This window comes from Bombina bombina, chromosome 8 (genome assembly GCF_027579735.1).
Source record: "Bombina bombina isolate aBomBom1 chromosome 8, aBomBom1.pri, whole genome shotgun sequence".
Taxonomy (NCBI): domain Eukaryota; kingdom Metazoa; phylum Chordata; class Amphibia; order Anura; family Bombinatoridae; genus Bombina; species Bombina bombina.
In genome coordinates this window covers 77321869-77349482 of record NC_069506.1, presented here as the reverse complement: position 1 = coordinate 77349482, position 27614 = coordinate 77321869, and the positions used below count along the sequence as shown (strand labels likewise).

General features: G+C 35.7%; 1 protein-coding gene across 1 annotated transcript in view; it reads right to left on the bottom strand.

The window, feature by feature from the left end:
• Positions 1–25399, bottom strand: part of LOC128638460 (trichohyalin) — a 395299-nt gene extending 369900 nt beyond the window's left edge. The window contains exons 1-2 of the mRNA XM_053690418.1: positions 25288–25399; positions 2254–2373 (exon numbers count right to left, since the gene is read on the bottom strand). Of these exons, the coding sequence (XP_053546393.1) occupies positions 2254–2353 (100 nt within the window). The 5' untranslated portion in view covers positions 2354–2373; positions 25288–25399. The remainder of the gene's footprint in view (positions 1–2253; positions 2374–25287) is intronic.
• Between the last annotated feature and the right edge of the window lie 2215 nt (positions 25400–27614).

The window sequence follows — 27614 nt, the reverse complement described above, 5'->3', positions numbered from 1 at the left end:
GGAAACTTAGGGATAGCTATGCAAATCATCCCTTTAACATCACAGACTGTATTAAATACCTGGGAATTTTTCTCCATAAAAACTCTAAGTTATGGTATAATTTGAACTGCCCCCAAGTATTTCAGATCTTAAGAATTGGGTCACTTTCCCCCTTTCCTTGTCTGCCAAAGTAAATTTAAATAAGATAATCATATTCCTTTAAATATTATACTTACTTCAAAACGTACCTCTCTTTATCCTTAATCAAGAGATTCTAAAGTTCAATTCTGCCTGTCTCCAAAATTTTTTTAAATGGCCATAAGGCACGAATATCAATTTCTAAACTATGTCAAAAAAGGATAAATGCAGTTTTGTCCTTTACAGACATTAAAACTATACAACCTTACTACATTAGTCAAGATCACTTTGGATTGGTTTACAGAGTCAAACAAAGTCTCCTCTAGGGAGATTGAAAGCGTGTTAATAGCTCCATTCTCTTTAAAAACTATTCTTCATTGCCCTGCAAAAAACCTTCTGGTAAATATAACTAACTTAATATCTATCAAAAATGCCGTTGTTGAATGGCCAAGAATATTTACTATTTTAAAAACTTAGATTACAGATTCTCTTTTTTACCAATTCAGAGGAATCCAGATTTTTTACTAGGGATCCACCATGCAGTTTTTAATCACTGGTCCTTTAAATGGCTTAATTACATTAATCAAATACTTTCCTCATCTGGTCAAATCATTAATTTCAACAATGCAATCCGCACTTTTGAAATCCTTAGGTCAAATTTGCTTGCATATTTCCAAATATGACATTTCATTAACTCGCAAAACTGGAATTTTGATTCTCTCTATCGCTGGTCTGAAATTAATGAACGTACGAAAAAGTTTGCTGCAGGTAAATATTCCCTCTCTCTTCGATACAATATTATGCTAGCTAAACAGGGGCAAACCCACTTAAAATACTTGTCGGGTCATTATTATTTTTTTCATGATTGTTCTGAATTGTTGATTTTGTAAGATGTTTCGGAATATAAATAAATTTATTAAAAAAAAAAAAAAAGAAAAGAAAAAAAAGAAAATTGAAAAATGGTCTGGTCACTAAGGGGTTAAAGGTACACAAAACCCAATGTTTTTCTTTCATGATTCTGGTAGAAGATTTGATTTGAAACAACTTTCCAATTTACTTCTATTTTCTCATTTGTTTTGTTCTTTTGGTATCCTTTGCTGAAAAACATACCTAGGTAGGCTCAGGAGCTGCTGATTGATGGCTGCACATATATGCCTCATGTTATTGGCTCACCCAATGTGTAAACTAGCTCCCAGTAATGCATTGCTGTTTCTTCAACAAAGGATACCAAGAGAATGAAGCAAATTAGACAATTTAAAATCACGTTCTGTTTGAATCATGAATGAAAACATTTGGGTTTCATGTCCCTTTAATGGGACACTGTGCTGTATTTTTGTTCTCCTTGAGTTCCCAATAACTTGTTCTACCAGCTACATATTATTAAAAGGGACAGCAAAGTCAAAATTAACCTTCAATGGATTGGATAGAACATGACATTTTTAAACATTCAAATTTACTTCTGTTATCAATATTGCTTAGTTCTCTTGGTAACCTTTGTTAAACAGTAATCATAGGTGAGCTCAGAAGAGTGCACGTGTGTCTCTGGCCATCTGGCAGTGTTTGCAACATTGTTTATAGCAACATTATACATAGATACAAACACTGCTGTCATAAACTGCTATATAGACACGTGCACAAAGAAAACAAAGCAAAATTTGATAATAGAAATAAATTGGAAAGTTGTTTAAAATGTCATACTGTATACAAATCGTTAAAGTTTAATTTTGGCTTCACTGCCCTTCAAATGTATTGGCATTTCTCCTTTAGGTTCATTTTTGCAATAGGAATAGCTAGTTTTACCCTCTGAAACTATCACCCATAATGTAAATGTCAGTGCCTAAGTATTAGCTTTTGTGCGAGAGAGAGAGAAATAACAAAAGCAGGCCTGCTATTCCTGCAAGCTCAGCCTACTTGAATGGTCATATTCTTGTGAATAATATGCGATGGTTTCACGAAGTAAAACCAAATATTTCAAATACAAAAATAAACCTAAATAAGCAATTCCCCATATATTTAATACATATACGGTGTCTCTTTAAACATCCACTGTATATAGTTTCTTACAGTTAGTGATTACATAGTGTGTTTCTCAGTACAAATATCCACATCAAACACACATTAATAGTTATTACTGACCTTCATTGACCCGAGGAAGATTGGATTTATCAATCGGGATATTGGTCATCTTGTGTGGTTCAATTCCGCCGTCTTCTACAACAGACTGCTCTGCTGACATCAATAAAATGTGACCACAAGCTGCAAAAGAAAAGCAACGTACGTTAAAAATAGTGATTTTTACGAACAACGAAAAAAAATCTTACGCTTTCAAAGTTACTTAAAGGGATATGAAACCCAATTTTTTTCTTTCATAATTTGGACAGCGCAAGCTATTTTAAGCAACTTTCTAATTTACTCCCATCAACGTTTCTTTGTTCTCTTGGTATAGTTATTTGAAAAGCAGAAATGTAAGCTTAGGAGCCAGCCCATTTTTGTTTCAGCACCTGGGTTGCACTTGCCAATTGGTGTCTAAATGTAACCACCAATCAGCAAGCGCTATCCAGTGTGCTAAACCAAAAATGAGCCGGCTTCTAAGATTACATTCTTGCTTTTCAAAATAAAGATACCTAGAGAACAAAGAAAAAATTATAAATACAGTACATTAGAAAGTTGCTTAAAATTGCATGCTCTATCTGAATCATGAAAGTGTAATATTAACTAGACTATTCCTTTAAAAAGACACAAAAAATGATTTTTAACAACTAAAGAAAAGAAAAATCTTACACTCAAAGTTACTTTGAATCTTTTATCATGTTTTAAAGAACTTTAAGGTTACTTGAATAATTATTTGAACTAAATGGTACTTTTTTTTTATGTTTCTATAAGTGACCACCTGGTTAACAATGTGAGGTCCACATGACGCTGTAAAACTATTAGGAGAAATACTCCTAAAACATACAAGAAATAGCCAAACTGCTCCGTGGGAGAGTGGTCAGAAGCCAGTTTATCCAAATGACTAGATAAAAAAAATTGTCCAAAAGGATTATTGACGGGATATCCTGTTCATACTGTAAAAAGGTGATTAATAATAAACATACTGGATAAAGCCTGTCTGTTTACTAATAAAAAGGGGGTGGGGGGCAGAGTTTGTCAGCTATATGAATCTCAATGGGAACTGATAGTCAGGGTGATGACAAAGGATAAATCAGGAGAGGTGGGTCTGCAAAATAGATATCGTGATGGTGTCCTACAATACACCTTGAGGGTGAGAAAAATGAAAAAATGAAAAATGAAATTATATATATATATATACACACACACACACATACATACATATATATATATATATATATATATATATATATATATATATATATATATATATATATATATATATATATATATATCAAAATAACAAGAGTATTGCATTGAGCAATGATACTTTTTTTATTGGACTAACTATACATTTATAAGTTGACAAGCTTTCGGAAGAGTTCCTTCCTTTATCAAGTCTGAAACAATACTGACCAATTCAATGGAATTTACAGATTGTATCTTAAAACACAGAATAGCTAAGAAGACAGTGCAGGGAGAGGAGGAGGTGTCGTAAAAATCATGAGGGGGGCTTAGGTAACAGGCAGACAGTGTCCAGTGTAGGAGAACAGACAGGGGAAATATATAGCTTTACATAGAGCATATACTGACATAAAGTTATATATCAACATTGAATCAATATCTATAAATATGTGAAATTGTATATACAGGGGGAATACAAAAGTTAAAAAAAGACAAAAGTGTGGACATAGGCTTACCTGTGTACCTATGTATAAAGAATGTGGAATATACAATGTAATTGACTAAATGAAAGTACATTACAAAAGATTTTGATAATGTGTTAAGAGTCCACATTTAGTCCAGAATTTAACAAGTTGAAGTGCATTATCATTTTCATTTCAAAGGTTTTTCTTTCCATGGTGTTTTTGAAGTTGCCTCTGAGAATTTTGATGTTTTGGATGGAGTGGTCAGGTTGGGTGAAATGGTGACCAACAGGGGTGCAGTATTTTGTTTCACAGTGGTTTTTGATTGAGTGTCTGTGTAAGTTCATTCGAAGGTGCAGTTTTTGGCTTGTTTCTCCAATATAGCATCCCAATGTATCATGTATACCACATTTGCAGATATACATGAATATGCCCCTTTAATGTTATAAGATTAATTATTGTGATTTGCTGTGCTGCTTTCACAAACGTGTTGACACAGTTTGCAGAGAGCTTTATAGCAGCACTTGGTTCCATTCTGAGTGTTCTATTTCTCAAGGGGTAGATTCCTATGTACCAGTTTCTGCTTTAGCTTAGGTGGTTGCCTGTATGCCGGGATTGGGGGTTTTGGAAAGATTTTTTTGAGTGTGGGATCCTCTAAGAGTAGTGGCTGTAAGTCTTATGATTTTTCGTATCCCTTCCACAGCAGGGTTGTATTTGACTACTAGTGGGATACGTGATATGTTTTTCTTCTCCCTGTATTGTAGTAAGTGTTCACTTGGAGTATTGAGGGCAGAGTTAATTTTTTTATTTATAATCCTTGTTTTGTAAGCTTTTTCTCTGAATATTGGGACAGTGTGATGAGGTGTTTGTCACAGTCCTTGGTATCTGAGCAAATTCTGTGGTATCTTGTAGCCCGACTGTAGATTATGAAATTTTTAATGTGATTGGGGTGGGAGCTGGAGCTGGAGCTGTGGAGGTAGCTGCATCTATCTGTTGGTTTCCTGTATACAGATGAGTGCAGTTTGCCATTTGTGATGGATATTGTTGTATCCAGGAAGCGGACACAGTCTCTAGAAAAGTTCATTTTAAGCTTGATTGATGCATGAAATAGATTAAATGATTTCTGAAAATGTTCAAGGTTTTTTCTCCTTCTGTCCATATGATGAAAATATCATCGATATAGCGAAAGTATTTGAAGGGTTTGTGAGGGCGAGTGGCTAGGAATCTCTGTTCTAAGTCAGCCATGAAGGGGTTTGCATACTGTGGTGCCATTTTTGTGCCCATGGCTGTTCCCATGGTTTGTAAGTAGATGGAGTGGTTGAAGATTAAATAATTGTGAGTAAGTATAGTATCCTCCTTGCTCAGTGTGCTTAGAGGAATATGGCTACACCTCACTGACGAGGCCCAATGAAGGACGAAACGATCATCTGGGGTTGCCGTGTTCCTTGTTCAGAGAAGAATTGCCTGGTATTTCGGCGCTGGACTGACCCTAATAGGCGGGTTCAGACTGATATACTACAGGAAAGTTCTACTCTGTGAAAAGCATTACCGGGCTAAAAGAAGCTGCACCCAGGTAGTAAATCGCCATAGAACAGGCTAACAATGGAATTGAGCCAGTTGTTCGTTCCTGTGAGTGCACTTCTCTCTGTATGTATTTAGTTTTCCTATGGGAAAAAGGGGCAACCAGACGTGGACTCCTTGCTCAGTGTGCTTAGAGGAATATGGCTACACCTCACTGACGAGGCCCAATGAAGGACGAAACGATCGGTCCTACACAAACCAAACTTACAGTGGGGTAAGTGAATGCTATTAAATAAGAGAAGTGTTCTTGTAGGGTCCAAATTGGTAGAGGGATCGGAGATGGTCTATGTGTATCAATACGGTAAACTATAGGGCTAAATGATATACTTATCCCCAGATATTGATGGGTATTACTTCTTCCACCAGTACTTCTATTTCCCTGGTGGAATGGTCTAAAATCTCACTAAGAGGCGTATGTATACTGCATTTTCGTATGGGAAGGAGATGCATACATTACAAAAGTGCATAATGAAAATTGTAAATTAAAAATCATAAAAAACAAATAAACCATTCACACATAAATAAGCAGGGAAAAAGTGTAATTGTTAAAGTGTATCGAAAATTGTAACAAAATCGTTCACCAAAAAAAAACCCGGTGAAGTTTAGATAATCAGCCCCCAAGTCTTTTAGATTTTTTTGGAGCCCTCTTAATTTTACTCTTCTGGATCTCACAAGGCTACAGTTCCTGCTTTAGCCGCCCGGCTCAAGGCTTTGATAAAAAAGGCCAATGTGGTGGTGGGCAAGTCCCCTCCTGAGCGTATTGCTGCTCATTCAACCACAGTAGTGGCTCTCTTATTGGACCTATCATAATTATGCTTCTCTTAACCAGATTTGTAAAGCTGCTAACTGATCGTTGTTAGAGAAAAATATTTTAACTCTGCCATTTTGAGATAAGAATTCCACAAGTTGCCTACGTGTGAAGATTCTGGATTGGCTCCAACAAAAGGTTAAGTGTGGGTTGGTGCAGAGTTTCTTACTAGTCTGCCTTGGTCTGTAAATCTCTGGGTACCCCCTGTGCTCGGCCTTTGGACATCGTTGATTAAGTTCAACTTCAGTCCAATGCTACTATTGGGTACGGTGCTACTGCTATTCCTAGAGAACGAGAGCGAAGCCTGATCTCTGATCACCTCTCGGCTTTGTTTCTGGACAACCCTGGTCACCCTGGTTTGAGCCTGTACTCGCCTATGCTGAAGGGAGCATCCCTAAGCTGTAGCAGACTTGACTCTAATGATAAATAAAACTGTTGATGTAAGCCCTCTAGCATAAATTTGACTGATGATATAAGAGGCCAGGTACTTTTTTTGTTTGTCTCCCTACTGTTTATTATTTGGGTTTGTTGGAAAATTTGGTCGGAGATTTTTAGTGTGGGACTTCCCCGACAGCCACAGTACTGCTAAGAGTCGAGAGAGAAGGGTAAGAGTACCCTCCATCATAGCAAGGAAATGATCTTAGCAAGGGTGACGCGGTGCCATCCTTAAAGGGACACTGTACCCAACATGATTCAGATTGAGCATGAAATTTTAAGCAACTTTCTAATTTACTCCTTTTATAAAATTGTCTTTATTCTCTTGGTATCTTTATTTGAAATGCAAGAATGTAAGTTTAGATGCCGGCCCATTTTTGGTGAACAACCTGGGTTGTCCTTGCCGATTGGTGGATAAATTCATCCACCAATAAAAAACTGCTGTCCAGAGTACTGAAACCAAAAAAAAGCTTAGATGCCTTCTTTTTCAAATAATGATAGCAAGAGAACGAAGAAAAATTGATAATAGGAGTAAATTAGAAAGTTGCTTAAAATTGCATGCTCTTTCTGAATTACAAAAGAAAAAAATTGGGTACAGTGTCCCTTTAAGCAAAGGGCGTCCAAAGGATCCTCCTACCCCGCAGGAGGATGTGAATAAAAAATATGGCATGTGGGTCAGCCGGCATCTGCCTAAATGGTGCAAGTTGACTAAGGGAATGGATTTTGGGATTTTCAAAGGGGGAACCTTTGAATTATCCAACTGGGAGAATCTCTATAGAAATTTTAAGAAAAAATTCATAGAGCCTAATGAGAAGGCAGCTTGGAGTAGATGGACTGTAGAATCCTATCAGAGATAGCGAAGGGCCCAATGTATTTTTACTATAGAGATCAAGACAGGGAGAACAGACCAGCTGGTAGGGGAGAAGTCAGTCAGAATCAGATAGGGAAGAGGCAGAACAAATAGAGCAGCTTGCAGTCTCTCTAGTGGAGCATACCATGGGCAATGCAGAGGCCTTAATAGACCTAGGGGCCAGACCAAAGACTCCTGCTAGCCTAAACACAGTGTCCCCCACTGGAGGATTGCAATCTCCTCTTCCTTTTTACCCCCCTTTATATGTTGAACACCAAGTTAAGGCCACTGCCCCATCATTTGTGCCCCATACCACCTCATGGCAAGATCCATATGCCCCAAGGCAGGAAGTAACCTTGAAGGCCAAGGTATGGGAAAAATGCTCACTGCCACATTGGTTTCGGGACTGAATAAAGAAATCCATGATAAATTGGTTTCCGCCCATTCTGATTGGCGAGAAATCTCAGATAGAGCATTAAACTTTAAGCAGCTTTCTAATTTACTCCTATTATCAAATTTTCTTTATTCTCTTGGTATCTATATTTGAAATGCAAGAATGTAAATTTAGATGCCGGACCATTTTTGGTGAACAACCTGGGTTGTCCTTGCTGATTGGTGGATAAATTCATCCACCAATAAAAAAAGTGCTGTCCAGAGGTCTGAACCAAAAAAAGTTTAGATGCCTTCTTTTTCAAATAAAGATAGCAAGAGAACAAAGAAAATTGAAAATAGGAGTAAATTAGAAAGTTGCTTAAAATTGCATGATCTATCTGAATCATGAAAGAAAAAAAATGGGTCCGTGCGGCACTTAGTCATAGGTTAACAGGTGAGTGTGTACCATCAGAATATATACCTCTACTCTCCAATCACAGTGACAAGCACATAAACCGGTAGAAATAAGGGGCACATATTGATATTAACAATTAATTTAAAACAAGGGGAAAATATGTTATAGGAAAGATATTAACCTAACCATTGTCAATACAAAGATTAAGTGACAATAAGGGGACACATAGGGACAAACTACTGACTTAAATAAAAAAATAATAATAATAAAATGAAATATAAATATAAAAATAAAAAAACCCGCTAAGTGATACAATTCATTACTTTAGATGAACAAATAGAGAAGAAGCAAAAACCTGTAGTCACAATACGATACATGGTTAGAGGATAACAAGTGAATGGCTAACAAATTTAAGTATTATTGTATTTAATTTCACGCGACACAAACAAAAGAAAATGGATAAAATTCCAACAAACACTCAATAATATACCATTTTTTGTCTGCTATTCAGAAATATATAAGCATGTGTGTGTAGCGTGAAACCACCACAACAATAAAAAATCCTGTGGTATCTTAAAATTAAAACAATAAAAATTTAGCATATACCAAAGACTCAACAAGTATCCACTTTAAAATTTGTCTAACAAGTAGAATACCTCCACAAGCAAATATGGTCCCACTGTACTTTAAACAACTATATTGGTATATTAATGTGTCAAGGATACTTAGACACTCCCACAGTAAAACATAATAAACAGATGCATCATGTTAAATACAGAGATATACCCTAAAATGGAGGATCTAATCTACAAAAAGGCTTATATCCCACTCTTTATTTAAACCGTGGGGTTCTCTGGTGTTCAGTATAAAAATCCAATACAACTCTTTTTTTGTAAGAATCTTGCTCTTATTTCCACCTCTAGGTGGCACAATTACAAGATCAATTACCTTCACACCAAAGTTTGCAATATTAGTAAAGTGAAATCCATTAAAATGGTTAGCTACACTCAATGTTTTTACATAATTCTTCACATCACGCTTATGCTCACCTACCCTAGTTCTCAGCGTGCATGTAGTCTGACCTACGTATTGTGCCTTACAGAGATTACACTCCAATAAGTATACCACAAAAGTGGATGAACAGTTAGCATAGTGACTCACATTATAAGTAAGACCTGTTGGGGTACTCCCAAATCTATAGATGTATCAGATTAGATCTATAGATGTATCAGATCAGATTAGAGGCGGCCTTCAAGGTCTAAATTAGCATATAAACCTCATAGGTTTAGCTTTCAACTAAGAATACCAAGCGAACAAAGCAACATTGGTGATAAAAGTAAATTGGAAAGTTGTTTAAAATTACATGCCCTATCTGAATCATGAACATTTTTTTTTTCGCCAGACATTATGTTCATTATAGAACATAAGTTATGTTCAGCTCCACAACTCCAAGAAACTTTGTTATCAATAGTCCCAATAATATAGTAACATATAAGAGCTTTCACAAACGCCAACACTAATATTCCTCAACTGAACCACCTGTGACTAAATAGCGGTCAGCTAACTTTTCGGACATGCTGATACATCTGTAGACTGGCTGCGATACATCTGTAGACTGGCTGCGATACATCTGTAGACTGGCTGCGATACATCTGTAGACTGGCTGCGATACATCTATAGACTGGCTGCGATACATCTATAGACTGGCTGCGATACATCTATAGACTGGCTGCGATACATCTATAGACTGGCTGCGATACATCTATAGACTGGCTGCGATACATCTATAGACTGGCTGCGATACATCTATAGACTGGCTGCGATACATCTATAGACTGGCTGCGATACATCTGTAGACTGGCTGCGATACATCTGTAGACTGGCTGCGATACATCTGTAGACTGGCTGCGATACATCTGTAGACTGGCTGCGATACATCTGTAGACTGGCTGCGATACATCTGTAGACTGGATGCGATACATCTATAGTTATAACCAAATATACTGTACTAACAACACAAACAGAAATATATTTGATAATATCAGGGCCAAACTTAGCATTTGCAGGGCCATGGGCAAGATCAATTTGTGGGTGCCCTCAGCCAAGCGCCCTTATTCCTCTCCCCTGTATGCCCTGCCCCTTGTATAGGCAACCCCTGTGCCAACATTCAGTGATACCTATATAAAGAAAAAACACTAAATATTTGACCTCCTGATACCATAAACGCTTCTCATAAACTAAATACAACAATATTTGAAGTCTATCTAATTGCGTTTAATTTTCTTGTACGCTATATTAAAGGGCCATAATACCCAAATGTTTAAACACTTGAAAGTGATGCCGTATAGCTGTAAAAAGCTGACTAAAAAATATCACCTGAACATCTCTATGTAAAAAAGAAAGATATTTTACCTCAAAAGTTTCTCAGTAGCCAAATCCCATTGTAAAGGACTTCTAAGTAGCAAATCAGTATGTCTGTCCCGGGACAGCGGAAGGAGCGAGCTTACGTGCACTCTCATCTTATTCCCCTATTCAGTGTAAGGAAGTTTGCTACGAAATCTCATGAGAGTTAAGTGAAATCTCATGAGATCACAGTAAAAAAGTTCATGTCCTCAGCACTGCTGATGGGTTGCTGTTTATTTCTTCATTTATTTTTTTTTACCTGCAGCTGGGCAACAGCTGAGTATAATTTTTTACACAGAACTTAATTGTGAGGTAAAATATCTTCCTTTTTTCACATAGAGATGCTCAGGTGATATTTTCCTGTCAGCTTTTTACAGCTATACTGCATCAGTTTCAAGTGATTTAGCATATGAGTATTATGTCCCTTTAAATGCTGGCATAGATAATACTGATTAAGAGTAGTGTAAAACAGGGCTCAACAAATTTATACAAAATTTAGGAGCCAGCCCACAAATTCAGGATCCAGAAACTTTAGACCATTCCTATGAGATATAAAATGTGTGTGTATCTAATAACATCATAATATAAACTAATCAATACATAATTTGTGGGGGGTTTTCATAAACAAGTTGAAGCTTTTTGTGAGAGCCAACACTTAAAGGGACATTAAACACAAAAGTTTTAGAAAGAGCATGCTCTGTAAAATAATTCTTCATTTACTTCTATTATAAAATTTTCTTAGTATCTTTTGTTGAAAATCAGTGATACAAGCTCAGGAGCGTGAACTTGTCTGAAAAACTATATGGCAGCAGTTTTGCGAGAGCATTTTTTACTGCCATGTACCTAGGTATCTCTTCAACAAAGAATGCAATGATAAATAAGCAAATTTGAGAATATAAAGTAAATTGAAAAAAAAAAAAAAAATTGTATGCTCTGTCTGAATCACAAAAGAAAATTTTGGGGTTTCAAATCCCTTTAATTAACACTATAAAAAAGCAACACAGTAGGTTGTTTAAAATGGCATACTCTATCTGAATCATGATTTTTTAAATATTGACGTTACCGTCCCTTTAAGGCATGCAAGTCAAACAAAAATGATTTTCTACACTGAACTGTATTGCTTGCTAATGAATCTATAATGCAGTTATTGGGTGGAAAAAATATTAAAAGGGACATAATACTCATAAGCTAGATCCCTTGAAAGCGATGTAGAATGTAAAATGCTGACAAGAAAATATCAACTGAACATCTCTATGTAAAAAAGGAAGATATTTTATTTCAGAATTTCTTCAGCTCACAATAGTAAGTGCTCTGTGAAGACTTATCCTTTAGCTACTGTCAGTTGTATGTTGGGGGGGAGGAAGCCAATCAGCTTCAACATTGCAGATGTCATACTTTGCTTTAATGTGGTCTCAGGAAAAGTTGAGTAGTAAAAAATCATGACTGTGCCTGCACATGACAGATACACACACTGCCTTGCAAGTCCTGGGACTAGCACTCTGATTGGCTGCTTAAAGTCCCTTTACAATGGGATGTGGCTACTGAGGAAATTTTAAGGTAAAATATCCTCCTTTTTCACATAGAGATGTTCAGGTGACATTTTCTAGTCAGATTTTTGCAGCTATTCTGCCTCACTTTCACGTGATTCAACATTTGGGTATCATGGCCCTTTAAAATAACTATGTCAAAGAAACAAAACAATGATTATGAGAAAGAATGAAACACACAAACTTACATAGCAAAAGTATTTTTGGTTTTGTGCATTAAAAGGTGGTGTAATCTATGACCTGTTGATGACTAGTTGGCGTGTCATGTTTGACAAAGAACGGGGGACCAAAATAGAACTTAAAAAGCAGAGATAATCCATTATTATGGGTGAGGTTTAAACAGCTAAACTACGCAAATATATGTTAAACTAAGGAAACAATCACGCAAAAAAAAAAAATAGTTGCTGACCTCACTAAATTGTTAGTCTATACAAAGCTGAGCAGGATATATAAGGTTATTCATCCAAATATATCCCTTTATTGGCCGATATTCACAAATAAATGGGCGAGATCTATTGACATGCATTTAAATGGACATTAAACCCACAGCTTTTCTTTTATTATTTTGATAGAGCATGTGATTTTAACAACTTTCGAATTTACTTATATTATCAAATTTACTTCCTTCTCTTGGTCTGCTTTGTTGAAAGAGCAGAAATTGCACTGCTGGGAGCTAGCTGAACACATCTGGTGAACCAATGACAAGAGGTCTTTAAGTGCAGCTACCAGTAATACACTACTGCTCCCGAGCCTACCAACATATTTTTAACTAAGGATAACAAGAGAACTAAGCAAATTAGATAACAGTAGTAATTTGGAAAGCTGTCTGAATGATTATAAAAAAAAAGATTACACCATAAAAAAAAATGTCAGTCACAACATATTTTCAGATGCCCCCTTATCTATAACTAGCAGACATTGTAGAGAAAAAAAAAAAGGAATCATGGCCTTCAGTGGGAATTAAATGACTACTAAATGTACTAAATACAGTAGTACAATGACTACTAAATGTACTAAATACAGTAGTACAATAAAAACACAATGCAATAGCACTTACTTTGAATTTAAAACAAGCAGTAGAATATTTCCTGGCAAATATCAAAGTTAATCCAATTTTCCCTCCCCCAGTACCATGTGATAGCCATCAACCAATCACAACATGCATATAAGAATACACAATGTGCTTTTGCACATGCTCAGTAGTAGCTGGAAACTCAGAATGTGTGCACATTTTGATAAGGGAAGTATATTGGAAAGTTGTTTCAAATCGCATGCTTTATCTTAATCATGAAACTCATTTTGACTTTAGTGTCCCTTTAAAGGGACATAAAACCAAACATTTTTCTTTCACAATTCAGATAGAGCATTTTAACAACTTTCCAAATTACTTCTATTATCCAATTTTCTTTGTTTTCTGGTTATCCTTTATTCAAAAGCAGGAAGGTAAGTTAAGGAGCGTGCATGTGTCGGCAGCAGTTTTGCAACAATGTTATACAGTAGCAAGAGCACTAGATGGCAGCACTATTTCCTGTCATGTAGTACACTAGACATGTGTATGCTACCTACCTAGGTATCTCTTCAACAAAGAATAACAAAAGAATGAAGCAAATTCAATAAACAGAAGTCAATTAGAAACTTTTTTTTAAAATTGGATTCTCTATCTGACTCATGAAATAAAAATTTTGGGTTTCATGTTCCTTTAAGCACAATATTATATTATTATATTTTAACAAATTTACTGAATCTTTATTATCACAACATCTAAACAGAAGTCCATTTTGTAGTTTGTTTTTCTTACTAAATATGGAAATTATTCTTTTTCATAAAGAAAAATAATTATAATATTTTCACTAATGGGTCAGCTTTAAGGGACACTAAACGCATTTTTTTTTTAATGATTCAGATAGAGCATGCAATTTTAAGCGACTTTCTAATTTACTCCTATTATAATTTTTTTCTTTGTTCTCTTGCTATCTTTATTTAAAAAGCAGGGATGTGATGCATAGGTGCTGGGCCATTTTTGGTTGAGAACCTGGGTTATGTTTGCTTATTGGTGGGTAAATGTCAGCCTCCAATAAGCAAGCGCTATCCATGGTGCTGAACCTAAAATGGGCTGGCTGCTAAGATTTACATTCATGATTTTCAAATAAAAGATAGCAAGAGAACGAAGAAAAATTGATAATAGGAGTAAATTAGAAAGTTGCTTAAAATTGCCGGCTCTATCTAAATCATGAAAGAAAGAAAGAAAGAAAGAAAAAAATTGGGTTCAGTGTCCCTTTAAAATGCAATAAAATGAGTGAAGGTATTTGTTTCAAGAGTAGGTTTTTGTATGGATGCATAATTGTGCAGTCATAGTTAAAATAGACATTTTCTTTCATGATTCAGATAGAGAATACCATTTTAAACAACTTTCCAATTTACTTCTGTTATCTAATTTCCTTCATTCTTCAGATATCCTTTGTTGAAGAAATAGCAATGTACATGGGTTAGCCAATCACATGAGGCATCTATGTGCAGCAGCTAATATCTAGATATGCTGTTAAACAAATGATATCAAGAGAATGAAGCATATTAGATAATAAAAGTAAATTAGAAAATTGTATACTCTTTCTAAATCATAAAATAAAAAAAATATGGGTTTCATGTCCCTTTAAGTTGAGCAGTCAATGTAAAATACTGTTCATATGTTTATCATTTTGTAATTAAAATCAGGTATTTTTTTTGTTAGTGTTTAAAATGTAAAAAGTATACTTTTTTAGTATAGCTATGAAGATTTGTAGACAAAGCTACAGTAACAATTACTGTGATAGACTTTCACTGGATTTTGGAAGTTACATCACTTCAGAGCTTATGACAATATTGAGATGGGTACTGCCATAGACTCACTAATCATGCATTGTTGAAAACCAGTTTAGTTGGCTTATATTGGAGAAAGTACTGTAAGTGTTTTACTTTCAATCGCCTAGATTTAGAGTTCTGCGGTAGCCGTCAAAAGCAGCGTTAAGGGGTCCTAACGCTGCTTTTGGCCGCCCGCTGGTATTTAGAGTCGTGTAGGTAAAGGTCTAACGCTCACTTTCAAGCCGCGACTTTTCCATACCGCAGATCCCCTTACGTCAATTGCGTATCCTATCTTTTCAATGGGATCTTCCCAACGCCGGTATTGAGAGTCTTGGCTGAAGTGAGCAGTAGACCCTCTACCGACAAGACTCCAGCCGCAGAAAAAAGTCAGTAGTTAAGAGCTTTCTGGGCTAACGCCGGTTTATAAAGCTCTTAACTACTGTGCTCTAAAGTACACTAACACCCATAAACTACCTATGTACCCCTAAACCGAGGTCCCCCCACATCGCCGCCACTATATTAATTTTTTTTAACCCCTAATCTGCCGACCGCACACCGCACACCGCCGCCACCTACATTATCCCTATGTACCCCTAATCTGCTGCCCCTAACATCGCTGACACCTACATAATACTTATTAACCCCTAATCTGCCCCCCCCAATGTCGCCGCTACCTTACCTACACTTATTATCCCCTAATCTGCCTACCGGACCTCGCCGCTTTTCTAATAAACTTATTAACCCCTAAACCGCCGCACTCCCGCCTCGCAAACCCTATAAAAATAGTATTAACCCCTAATCTGCCCTCCCTAACATTGCCGCCAGCTAACTTCAAGTATTAACCCCTAATCTGCCGACCGGACCTCGCCGCTACTATAATAAATGTATTAACCCCTAAAGCTAAGTCTAACCCTAACCCTAACACCCCCCTAAATTAAATATAATTTTAATCTAACGAAATAAATTAAATATTAACTAAAGTATTCCTATTTAAAACTAAATACTTACCTGTAAAATAAACCCTAATATAGCTACAATATAACTAATAATTATATTGTAGCTATTTTAGGATTTATATTTATTTTACAGGCAACTTTGTATTTATTTTAACTAGTTACAATAGCTATTAAATAGTTATTAACTATTTAATAGCTACCTAGTTAAAATAATTACAAAATTATCTGTAAAATAAATCCTAACCTAAGTTACAATTAAACCTAACATTACACTATCAATAAATTACCTACAATTATCTACAATTAAATACACTAAACTAAATTACAAAAAATAAAAAAGGATTACAAGAATTTTAAACTAATTACACCTACTCTAAGCCCCCTAATAAAATAAAAAAGCCCCCCAAAATAATAAAGGTCCCTACCCTATTCTAAATTAAAAAGTTAACAGCTCTATTATCAGCCCTTAAAAGGGTTTTTTCGCGGGGCATGCCCCAAAGTAATTAGCTCTTTTGCCCCAAAGTAATCAGCTCTTTTGCCTGTAAAAAAAAACACAATACCACCCCCCAACATTACAACCCACCACCCACATACCCCTACTCTAACCCAAACCCCCCTTAAATAAACCTAACACTACCCCCCTGAAGATCTCCCTACCTTGAGCCGTGTTCACCCAGCTGGGCACCGATGGACCAAAAGAGGACATCAGGAGCGGCAGAAGTCTTCATCCTATCTGGGCAGAAGAGGACATCCGGACCGGCAAACATCTTCATCCAAGCAGCATCTTCTATCTTCATCCATCCGACGAGGAGCGGCTCCATCTTCAAGACCTCCGGCGCGGAACATCCTCTTCCTTCCGACGAATGAAGGTTCCTTTAAGTGACGTCATCCAAGATGGCGTCCCTCGAATTCCGATTGGCTGATAGGATTCTATCAGCCAATCGGAATTAAGGTAGGAAAAATCTGATTGGCTGACTTAGAGAGAGTGTTTCCCCATAGGAAACAATGGGGCTGCGTTAGGAGCTTAACGCTGCTTTTTTGCAAGTGTTAGTTTTTTTTTCTGCCCAAACTGCCCCATTGTTTCCTATGGGGGAATCGTGCACATTTTTCCAGCTAGCCGCTACCGTAAGCAACGCTGGTATTGAGAGTTGAAGCGGCGGTAAATATACCTGTACGCTCCCTTTTTGGAGCCTAACGCAGCCCTTCAGAGAACTCTTAATACTAGCGTTGTTTAGAAGCAGCGCTAGAAAAAAAAAAGACGCGTAACTAACGCACCCTTTTGGCCGCAAAACTCTAAATCTAGGTGAATGTGTTTACAGTGACTACTTATACCAGCTACAGAGTATTAAAATGTATGGGAAATTGCCCCTTTAGGTTTATTTATGTATTTGCTCTTTGAAACCTCAACCCACCGTCCTCAAGAGCACAGAGGCAGGGCCTGCAGGAAGAGCTTTTTTCTCTATATACAAAAGGTCTCCTATATATATATATATATATACACACACACACACACAAAAGCTAATACAGAAAACGTCATTCTCAAATTTTAGAATAAGCCTAAAGTTGCAATTTACAATACCTTTAAAGGGACATTGAACCCAAATTTGTTCATTTGTAATTCAGAAAGAGCATGCAATTTTAAGCAACTTTCTAATTTACTCCTATTATCAATTTTTCTTTGTTCTCTTGCTATCATTATTTGAAAAAGAAGGCATCAAAGCTTTTTTTTGGTTTCAGTACTCTGGACAGCACTTTTTTATTGGTGGATGAATTTATCCACCAATCAGCAAGGACAACCCAGGTTGTTCACCAAAAATGGGCCGGCATCTAAACTTACATTCTTGCATTTCAAATAAAGATACCAAGAGAATGAAGAAAATTTGATAATAGGAGTAAATTCGAAATTTGCTTAAAATTTCATGCTCAATCTGAATCACGAAATTAAATTTTTGGGTACAGTGTCCCTTTAATGCTATGTGGCTGATAGAACAAGTCTATGTGAATACACTAAAAAGACAATGTACTCAAGCAAGTAGCTGGTAAGAGACCATTGCGTTCCAAACATGAGAACAGTCTCTCACGGTGAATACTGCAGTATTAATATTTTCTGTATAGGTGGCTGTTTCAACAGGCTTTCTTTATTTTGTCATTTGAAACAGCAAAGTTTAACAAACAATGTAATACAATCCAGCAGGTAAAATGGATCATTGGGTACACATTAAAAGGGAAGAATATTTTACAGTACAATTTCCATTTAAAAAAGTCTTCCAACAAAACTAAGAATTGCAAAATTGTGAGAACAGGACTTTTTCCTAACTTTAACATGGACAAGTAAATAAATGTTATATATCGAATATGGCCGTGGGCAGCAGCATTTGATTATTTTCATCACTGGGTATAATAGAAAACAAAAATATCTGTGCAAATTCAGATATCTGTTACACTTTAAAAGGGATACTAAACCCAATTTTTTTTCTTTGATTCAGATAGAGCTGGCATTTTTAAGCTACTTTCTAATTTACTCATATTATCAATTTGTCTAGCTATTTTTATTTGAAAAGCAGGAACGTAAAGCTTACGAGTCTGCCCATTTTTAGTTCAGCACCTGGGTAGTGCTTGCTGATTGGTGGCTAAAATGTAGCACTATCCAGGGTGCTAAACCTAAAATGGGCCAGTTCCAAGCTTACATTCCTGCTTTTTCAAAAAAAGATATGAAGAAAATTTGATAATAAGAGTAACTTAGGAGAGGAAAAAAATGAGAAAGAAAGAGAGAACAAGAGAAAAAGAGAAAACAAAGAAAAATGTGATAGAGTAAATTGGAAAGTTGCTAAAAAAAAAAAAAAAAAATTAAAAAAAATAATGTATGTTCTATGTGAATCATGAACATGACAAACTTTGTGTTTTATGTCCCTTTAAGGAACTTTGGCATGCATGAGCAAAATTATTTTATCTTGAATTTGAGCATCTTTGTGAACTAAACAACAAGTGGTGTCCTATTAGCTTTCTTGACCATCTGATCAGCAAAAAAAAAAAAAATGATTGCATATATACAGAAGTATTTAGGAAAAAGACAGCAAACAGCCTCCTGTTTGGAACCAGTTACCATCCTGAGAACCCTAAAAGGGGAATACCCTATGGCCAATTCTTACAATTACGTAGGATATGCTCTGATGAGCAGTCTTTTGACAAACAGGCAAGAGAGATGTCTAAAAGTTTCCAGGATTGTGGCTATTCTAAAATAACACTACAAAGAGCACTATACAAAGCAAAATCACAAAATAGAGTCTTCTGTATGATCATAAAGAACGTGATAGTGCTGATAAAAAAATTAGATTTATTACCAAATACAATTCTCACTGGACAAAGTTGAGGAACATTTTAAAGAAAAATTGGTATTTACTATCCAAGGACGACACTTTGTATCAACATGTTGGGGCAGATGACTGCACGGAGAGCAAACAACCTAAAAGATCCTCTGGTGAATAGCTAACATCACATGCACAAATAATTGTTGGTTGCTCTCCCTGTAAACATTGCGTTTGCTGCGAATTTGTCAAGAGGACAAAAATCTTCTGTACAACAACAGGGAAAAATTACAAAATGAAGTCCTTTACAAACTGTTCTAAAAAAGGAGTCATCTACCTTTTGTCCTTGCCCATGTTTTTACGTGAGAAAAACTTTTAGAGAGTTTAGATCTCGCATCACTGAGCATTGTGACGATATTAAATATCTCAATATAGATAGTCCGATAGCTAGGCATTTTGCTCAATAAAATGAATCCAAACTGGACAGCTTGGAATTTATTGGTATCGAGCATGTAAAAACTAGTAGACTAGGGGGAAATGTTGATACCATATTGCTTCAAAAAGAGACAAGATGGATCTATAATTTGAAGACCCTTTCACCTATTGGCTTGAATGAAAAAATGTAGTTCGCCTCCTTTTTTACTAAAACTTAACAAGCCTATTTGTATCCTGTTCCACATTATTGTAGCCTTCTGTAATTTATGGCTCGACTTACAAAGCGATTTGTTTCATAAAAGTATATGTTAAATTACCCAAATAAAGTATTTATACATTAAATTTGGAGACAGTATATAAGATTCATGGAAACAATATTACTGTTAATTTAGACAAATAACGTTTTGGCGTTATTTGGATAAATCTTTGATGTTATAAGTCTGTGTTTGTGTTCGTTTTGGTATGGAAGTTGCTGCGATATTCGGAAACCTAGCTGTGTTGAAAATGAACTGTCAAAAAAAACAGTTATATTGTGCAAATATACAATCGAAATTAGCTATCCGGCATATTCACGCAAGTGAAACTTTGTAGCACTTTAAAATCAGCTAGAGTTACGACAAGTATAGTCATATGGAACTCTTGGCCAATAAAAGGATCAACCTGTCATCCTCACCTGGAAGAAGCTCCCGGCTGCCATTTGAAAGAAGCGAAAAGTGCAAGAGGACGTGTAGGTGTGCAGCTAGTACACTGTGGGATCCGCCCACACTCTCCGTACCGGATTCTTTCAAGACCTTTTCAACATAAGGAAAATAACTCATTCTTGGGACCGAGACAAGACGCCTAAGGGGCAGGTTGTATACCTTTGACCAGTGGAGTTGGCTAAATGCTAAAAGCGGTCCTGCTTTGGTAAACTTTGGCTGTATGCCCATATTGATCTTACCGCCTTAAACCCTTTGTGGTCTACATGTGTTGCATTTAAGAACGCTGTGTGGTCTTGGTTCCGGTAACGGAGTAACAATTACTTGGCATTTCCCTGCTTGTGATTAGAGCCGCAACAACTAATCGTCATAATCGATAATAATCGATTATGAAAATAGTTGTCAACGAATCTCATAATTGATTAATCGATTAGTTGGTTTGCAATTAGTTGGTCTGTGCACAACACCAGCTGCTTCACTACAATGAACTCCTGCATATGGTATTGTGTTTTATGGTTATGTCCTTAGCCTAAAGGACATCTACAGACGTCTACTTTTCACTTTTTCAGGACAGTATACGTTTACAACTACCCCTGGCTTATGTGCAACCCAGATATAATAGTCATCATTTGTATTATTTATATTAAATCTGGTGATTTGGAACTATGCTTTTCATGATATAGTGCCAAGCTTGTTGTTTACACCTTGCCCCTAGATTGATGGGAGTTATTTAAATTGATGTGCACTATTATCTGTTTGCACAATTATTAGCGTATTGCTTGCTATTGCTGATTATATGTACTGTATAAATAAATGTGTAAGGCTTTGCCCTGTTATTGATATACAGTCCTTAACGCTTTTTTATTTTGTTTTTATTAGTTTTTTTTTTATATTTTTAATAAATTGTGATAATATGTACCAGATTCAACCTTTATAAGTATATATCTGTTATTTTTAGAGCGGACTAGATATTTTCCCCTAAACTTATAGCTGGTTATTTACCATTGCATATAGATATTCAAGATATTTTTTATGTTAGAATGAAGTCAAGGGTTACTTTATTGAGAGGCCCCTTGCCAAGGTAGAAAACACTTAGCATTGGTGAAGAGCTAACAAAGATAAATATCCCACTTTGGTGAAATTGGCAAAACCCTACTTATACACCTCAACAGCCTTTTCTCTGCTGCAGGAAATATAGCTGAAGAGAACCAGCCTTAGCCAGAAGCATGTGGACATGTTGAGATGTTTGCATTTCAATGCAAAGTTTCTGAAAGAGTGAATAACAGAATGTTATTAACAGTGATAGCCTAACTCTTTCTAGTTCTACCTCTTTTCAAACAGTTTGTGGTTTTGTTTTGTTTAATTATAAAACTGTGCTCTACTGCATAAAAATTGAAGAAACAGTTGAGTTAATGTAAAGTTTTAGTCTGAAGTTTATATTTGTAACACTCAATATATGGATTTTATTTAAAACATAGAAAACTATTATTGACTCTTTTTATCCGATTAGTCGATTAATCGAAAAAATAATCGGCCGATTAATCGATTTTGAAAATAATTGTTAGTTGCAGCCCTACTTGTGATATTGAAACTCTACGTTTTCCAGCCTCACATCTCTAGTGCTGGACATTCATATGGTGCACTACTGAACTGTGAGGGGCCCATGAATGTTGTGTAGTATGTTTTGTCTGTCTCCATGTCTTTTGCTATTTAGACTGTTTTTATGCATTTATGTAAGATAAACTATTTTTTTGCATTAACCTACTGTGTACCTGTGATTATTTTTTTCTGAATTAACCTACTGTGTACTTGTGATTAATTTTGCATACAGTCTGAGTGCTGTAAACCTGGTCTTTTGGATGTTCTCTACTTTGAACTATCCACTTATCTGTAGTTTCTATATGGAAACACACACATACACATATGAATATATATTTAAAATTAAAAATGTTCTTCTAAGCAGTATTTCTTAAAGGATTACTTTCTGTTATAATTTTTAAGATAAACAACTAACATATTAAAGTTAATAAATATTAATTAAAACCTACTGACCTATATTTTCTCCAAAACGAAGTTTCATAACGTTCTAAAAGTTATATCTTTTTTTCGCCGATGATGTCACGTTATCCTGCCCACTATTTTCAGCACTGAGTGTTCAAAATACTTAAACCAATAACTTTGTGTTTAAAGCGCCATTTTGAAACCTAGGTATTGTAAACGGATTGGTACAGAGCAAAGGATACCCACGGAGTGGGTTTGGAAAACAATTAAATTTGCAGACAAGATTTCTGATATACGGTAGAGATATGTTAATGAAATGCTATTGATAAAAAGCGTATTTTGGGTAGTTAGTTAGTAACAGGCATAGAAAATATTTACTTACAGTGGCCCTTTAAAGCATCTTCGGCTTTAGCGCAGTTGGCCTAACGCACCTTTGAGTTACTGTGTGAGCAAAGGCCAGAAGACACATTATCATTCCCCATAGAAGTTTATCAGGGAAAGGGAGTTACTTTTAATGTGTAATATGAGCACAAAATTGGGAGTCAATTGATTTAACTTGCGTGGTATTAGCACTCAAAGGCACTAATATATGTGTGCTCCACTTGTAATCTAGACCTGTATGTTTTACAGTGCAACACAAATAAACCTAGTTGGATGAACAGAAGTAAAAAAATAAAGGAGGTGGAAATAGGTGGAATTGACATGATCGTTTAAAGGGACACTGAACCCAATTTTTTTCTTTTGTGATTCAGATAGAGCATGCAATTTTAAGCAACTTTCTAAATTACTCCTATAAACACTTTTTCTTCATTCTCTTGATATCTTTATTTGAAAAAGAAGGCATCTAAGCTTTTTTCTTGGTTCAGAACTGGACAGCACTTTTTTATTGGTGGATGAATTTATCCACCAATCAGCAAGGACAACCCAGGTTGTTCACCAAAAATGGGCAGGCATCTAAACTTACATTTCAAATAAAGATACCAAGGGAATAAAGAAAATTTGATAATAGGAGTAAATTAGAAAGTTGCTTAACATTTCATGCTCTATCTGAATCACGAAAGAAAAAATTTGGCTTCAGTGTCCCTTTATTCTAGGGAAAACACAAATAAGTCAATACGTTGCCATAGTCTACTGTACCTTACTGTACTAATAGCAAATAATGTTATATAATTCTGCACATAGTGCAGAATTATACAACATTAGCTTAGCGCCAGGTTTCTAAAGCAAAGGGTTAGATAGATATTTTGCAACAAAAACAGAACACCGCTCCTGGCTCTACTGAGCAGGTCTGTTTTCTTCTAAGCGCATCTGGGCACGCTGTCTAATCACAGCCGGCCCGATCGCGCTATTAAACCCAATGTAGCTCGCTCCAGCTACCAGACCAGAGCAAGCTACCAAAATTTAGGTAGTCTTATGTGTCCGCAGAAACACCAGAAATGATCTAAGCAACAAAATATATCTTAACGTTCTAAACTAAAAAGGTCCACAAACTATTTAAAGGGACATGAAACCCAAAATTGTTCTTTCATTATTTAGGTAGAACATACAATTTTAAACAACTTTCCAGTTTACTTCTATTATCAAATTTGCTTCATTCTCTTGGTATCATTTATTGAAGGAGCAGCAATGCACTACTGGTTTCTAACTGAATACATGGGTGAGCCAAGGAAAATCAGTATATATATATATATATATATATATATATATATATATATATATATATATATATATATATGCATCCACCAATGAGCAGCTAGAACCTATGTTCTTTGAGGAAACTGAGCTTTCAAAAAAAAAACTTTCAGCAAAGGATAACTAGAGAAGGAAGCAAATTAAATAATAGAAGTAGATTGTTAAGTTGTTTAAAATTGTATGCTCTGTCTAAATCATGAATGTCTTATTATGACATTACTGTCCCTTTAATAATAAAATTTACCATATATTTAATGGTCAGAACACACACAAAAAAAAAAACAGAAAAAAAACATAACATAGAACTTTAATTTGCAATAAAAGAAATGGTCTGTCACACATTGCATATGATTAGGTATCCCCATTAGCACTAGTATACTGAAATGTTACAAATCAGCATCATGCCTAAGGGTGATTGGCTTATAAAGGAGGAGTATTCAGCTAGCCCTTTATGGATGGTTACAACCAATATTGTGTGACATTTAAAATACAAAATGTGCTTTTCACAATTTGTTACTAAATCAGTAACATTAAAAATGCTTATATTTTAAATATGCAAATTATATGCACACAATAGAAAATGATACTGTATCAAATCATGTTAAAAAAACATGGCATGGACCAACAGAGAGACAGATTTACAACAATCCCATAGAAAATATATAAATGTACCTTATCCTCTTCTGCATAGCATGGATGAGGCCAGAAAACATCCAGCAATATGACTCTATAAGACATCAATAGCTTTAGAACAGAACTACTCTGTTTATGTCTTTTAAAGGGAAGCATCTTGGCTCATCCAATAGATTCCATAACAAACCCTCAGTTAGCATCTTATAGTAAATGGGCTTTTACACAACATATGATTGTGGTTTGGAGATAATGGGAAATAACCCATGATGGGAACTGGAGCACTGCAACATTTATGTAAGATTTTTTTTTTTTTTTTCCTAAGGTAGAATCCAGATTAGCAGCAAAGGCTGCAGTGATTTACTCTCAGGACAAAAGAAACACTGGGAGCTCCCCCGTATAAACTAGGTATATATGTCGCTAAAGATACCCCCCTGCAGCCCTGATACCTGAGTACGGATCCCCAGACTCGGTGCCAGCAGAAGGGCCGACTGATGTACACAGCTCACCTCCCTGGGATCGCTGTGCTGGGCGGGCTGCGCTTCCTCTCCCTCCTCCTACTCCTGCAGCCGGCTCCTGCTTAGTACTCACATACAGCTGATCTGTAAGTAGCTGGAGAGACGGAGGCCGCCGGGGGACATACTTCCCATTCCCACTAACCACTAATAACACAAAAAGCCACAATTCCTAAAACTTGCATATAAACAAATACCAAACTAGGGTGCTTCTGTAACGTATATAGCTTTGTAGGTGTATGTTGCACTGTACTATATCTGACTGTTTTAGGTGTGTGTACATATATGTATATATATATATATATATATATATATATATATATATATATATATATATATATATATATATATATATATATATATATATATGTGTGTGTGATATATATATATATATGTATATTTATATATTATATATACACAGATCATATATGTGTGCATAGTTATCTATCTAGCTATCTATATAATATATAGATATAGATATATACACACACATATATATATATATATATATATATATATATATATATATATATATATATATATATATATATATGTGTGTGTGTGTGTGTGTGTGTGTGTGTGTGTATATATATCCGTCTGTCTATCTATCTACACTGCTGGTGTGTGTGGTTATCCATACATACATACATGTAATATCAGTTTCATGTTCCAATGTTATTATGTAACTACTGTATGTTTTGGTAACAAGGACATGGATAATTAGTAAGTTGGTCAATTTGCCTTATGTCTTTCTAGCATTTGTATCTAGGTATTTAGGTAAAACATACAGAAATATAATGAACTGAAAACTGAAATAAAGAGCTATTTGAGGTGTGTGTGGTATCCAGCAAACCATTTTAGGGTTAAAAAGATTAACTTATTGAGAGGTCATTTGCTTTGATTTACAGTTCAAAAAATGTAACAGTTTTGTAGATCAAATTTTAAAAGATGCATTTCTGCTATATACAAATGTGAAAAACAATTCTTGTAAGGGTTATCAAAGGTTTTGTTTTTGTTTTTTTATTTTTAGAGTCTTTGAAAAAGCATTTTTTTCAGTTAACCTCCTTCAAAACATAATTTCCTACTTTTGGAAGCATAAAACACACCATTCCCTCTTGAAGTGTCAACTGCACTCTAAATGCACTCCAGGATAGATTCATGCTTAATATGGAGAAAGTATTTCAAGGGTTATATCTGTGGCCCTAGAGATATGTCAACTTGTCAACCGCTATTAGCCTCCCTCATTTAAGGGTCTTGAGTCAGGGGCAAACTACGGCTAGTGCAACTCATTCTCTAAACTGTTTTCCCTTATTTATTATTAATTTATTTAGTTTTTTAAATTTATATTTGAGCTTTTTCCAGCCCCCTTCCAAATACTCTCTCTAACTGGTGTTCATTGCCTGATGTACATCCATGCTCTTTTGCTTGCTCTTCCACCAACCATTGCTAATCAAGCATTATGGCCAAAATTAGGCAAGTAGAAACCTTGCATCTGGAGCCAGATACTCTCCCTTGCATTGCCACCTGAGCATGTTCCATTACCAAATGTGGGCTTTCCTCCACTTGATACGCACTTCCCAGTCCCTGAGCACTTCACTATGTATAGACAGGAACCTTGCGGCACTTAGAAGACAGAGCAGACAAGAGTATGGTTTGGTTTCTGGATGACCAAAAGATGATGTAGAGGATATAGATCATATCTATGATCCAAAGTATATTTGTAATTGTCAAAAAGGTGGTGTACTCAGCATGGATTTAATCTGAAGGATAATATGTGTTTGTAATTCAGAAAAAAGGGTGCAGATGGTATGGACCTAATATAAAGTCTAATACTTAAATAACAAACGGGGAGTGCATGAGCAAAGTCTAGAGGAGAGCTTCTCAACTCCAATCTTCGGGTCTTATTAATGATATATTTTCCTCTACAGATTAGCTGATGTTATTATCTGATTGGTAACTGTGGTCCAACCAGTTCTTATGCAAGGTAATCATAAGCATTAAAAACTTTTAGTGGGTCATGAGTGACTGTAATTTGGAAACTACAGAACAAGATCTTATGTGGGGTTATAACTGGCAAAATGGGGTTGCATATGAAACTGGTCTAGTCTGAGGTCTGAAGTAGGTTTATAGCTGATAAAAATGGAGTTGCAAAAGGAATGGATATGGTCTGAAGTCCTATGTATGCCTATAACTGTCATAAAACAGGTTTAGGTAACACCTGTATTGTCTGAGGTCATATATTTACTTTTAATTGAGAAAAA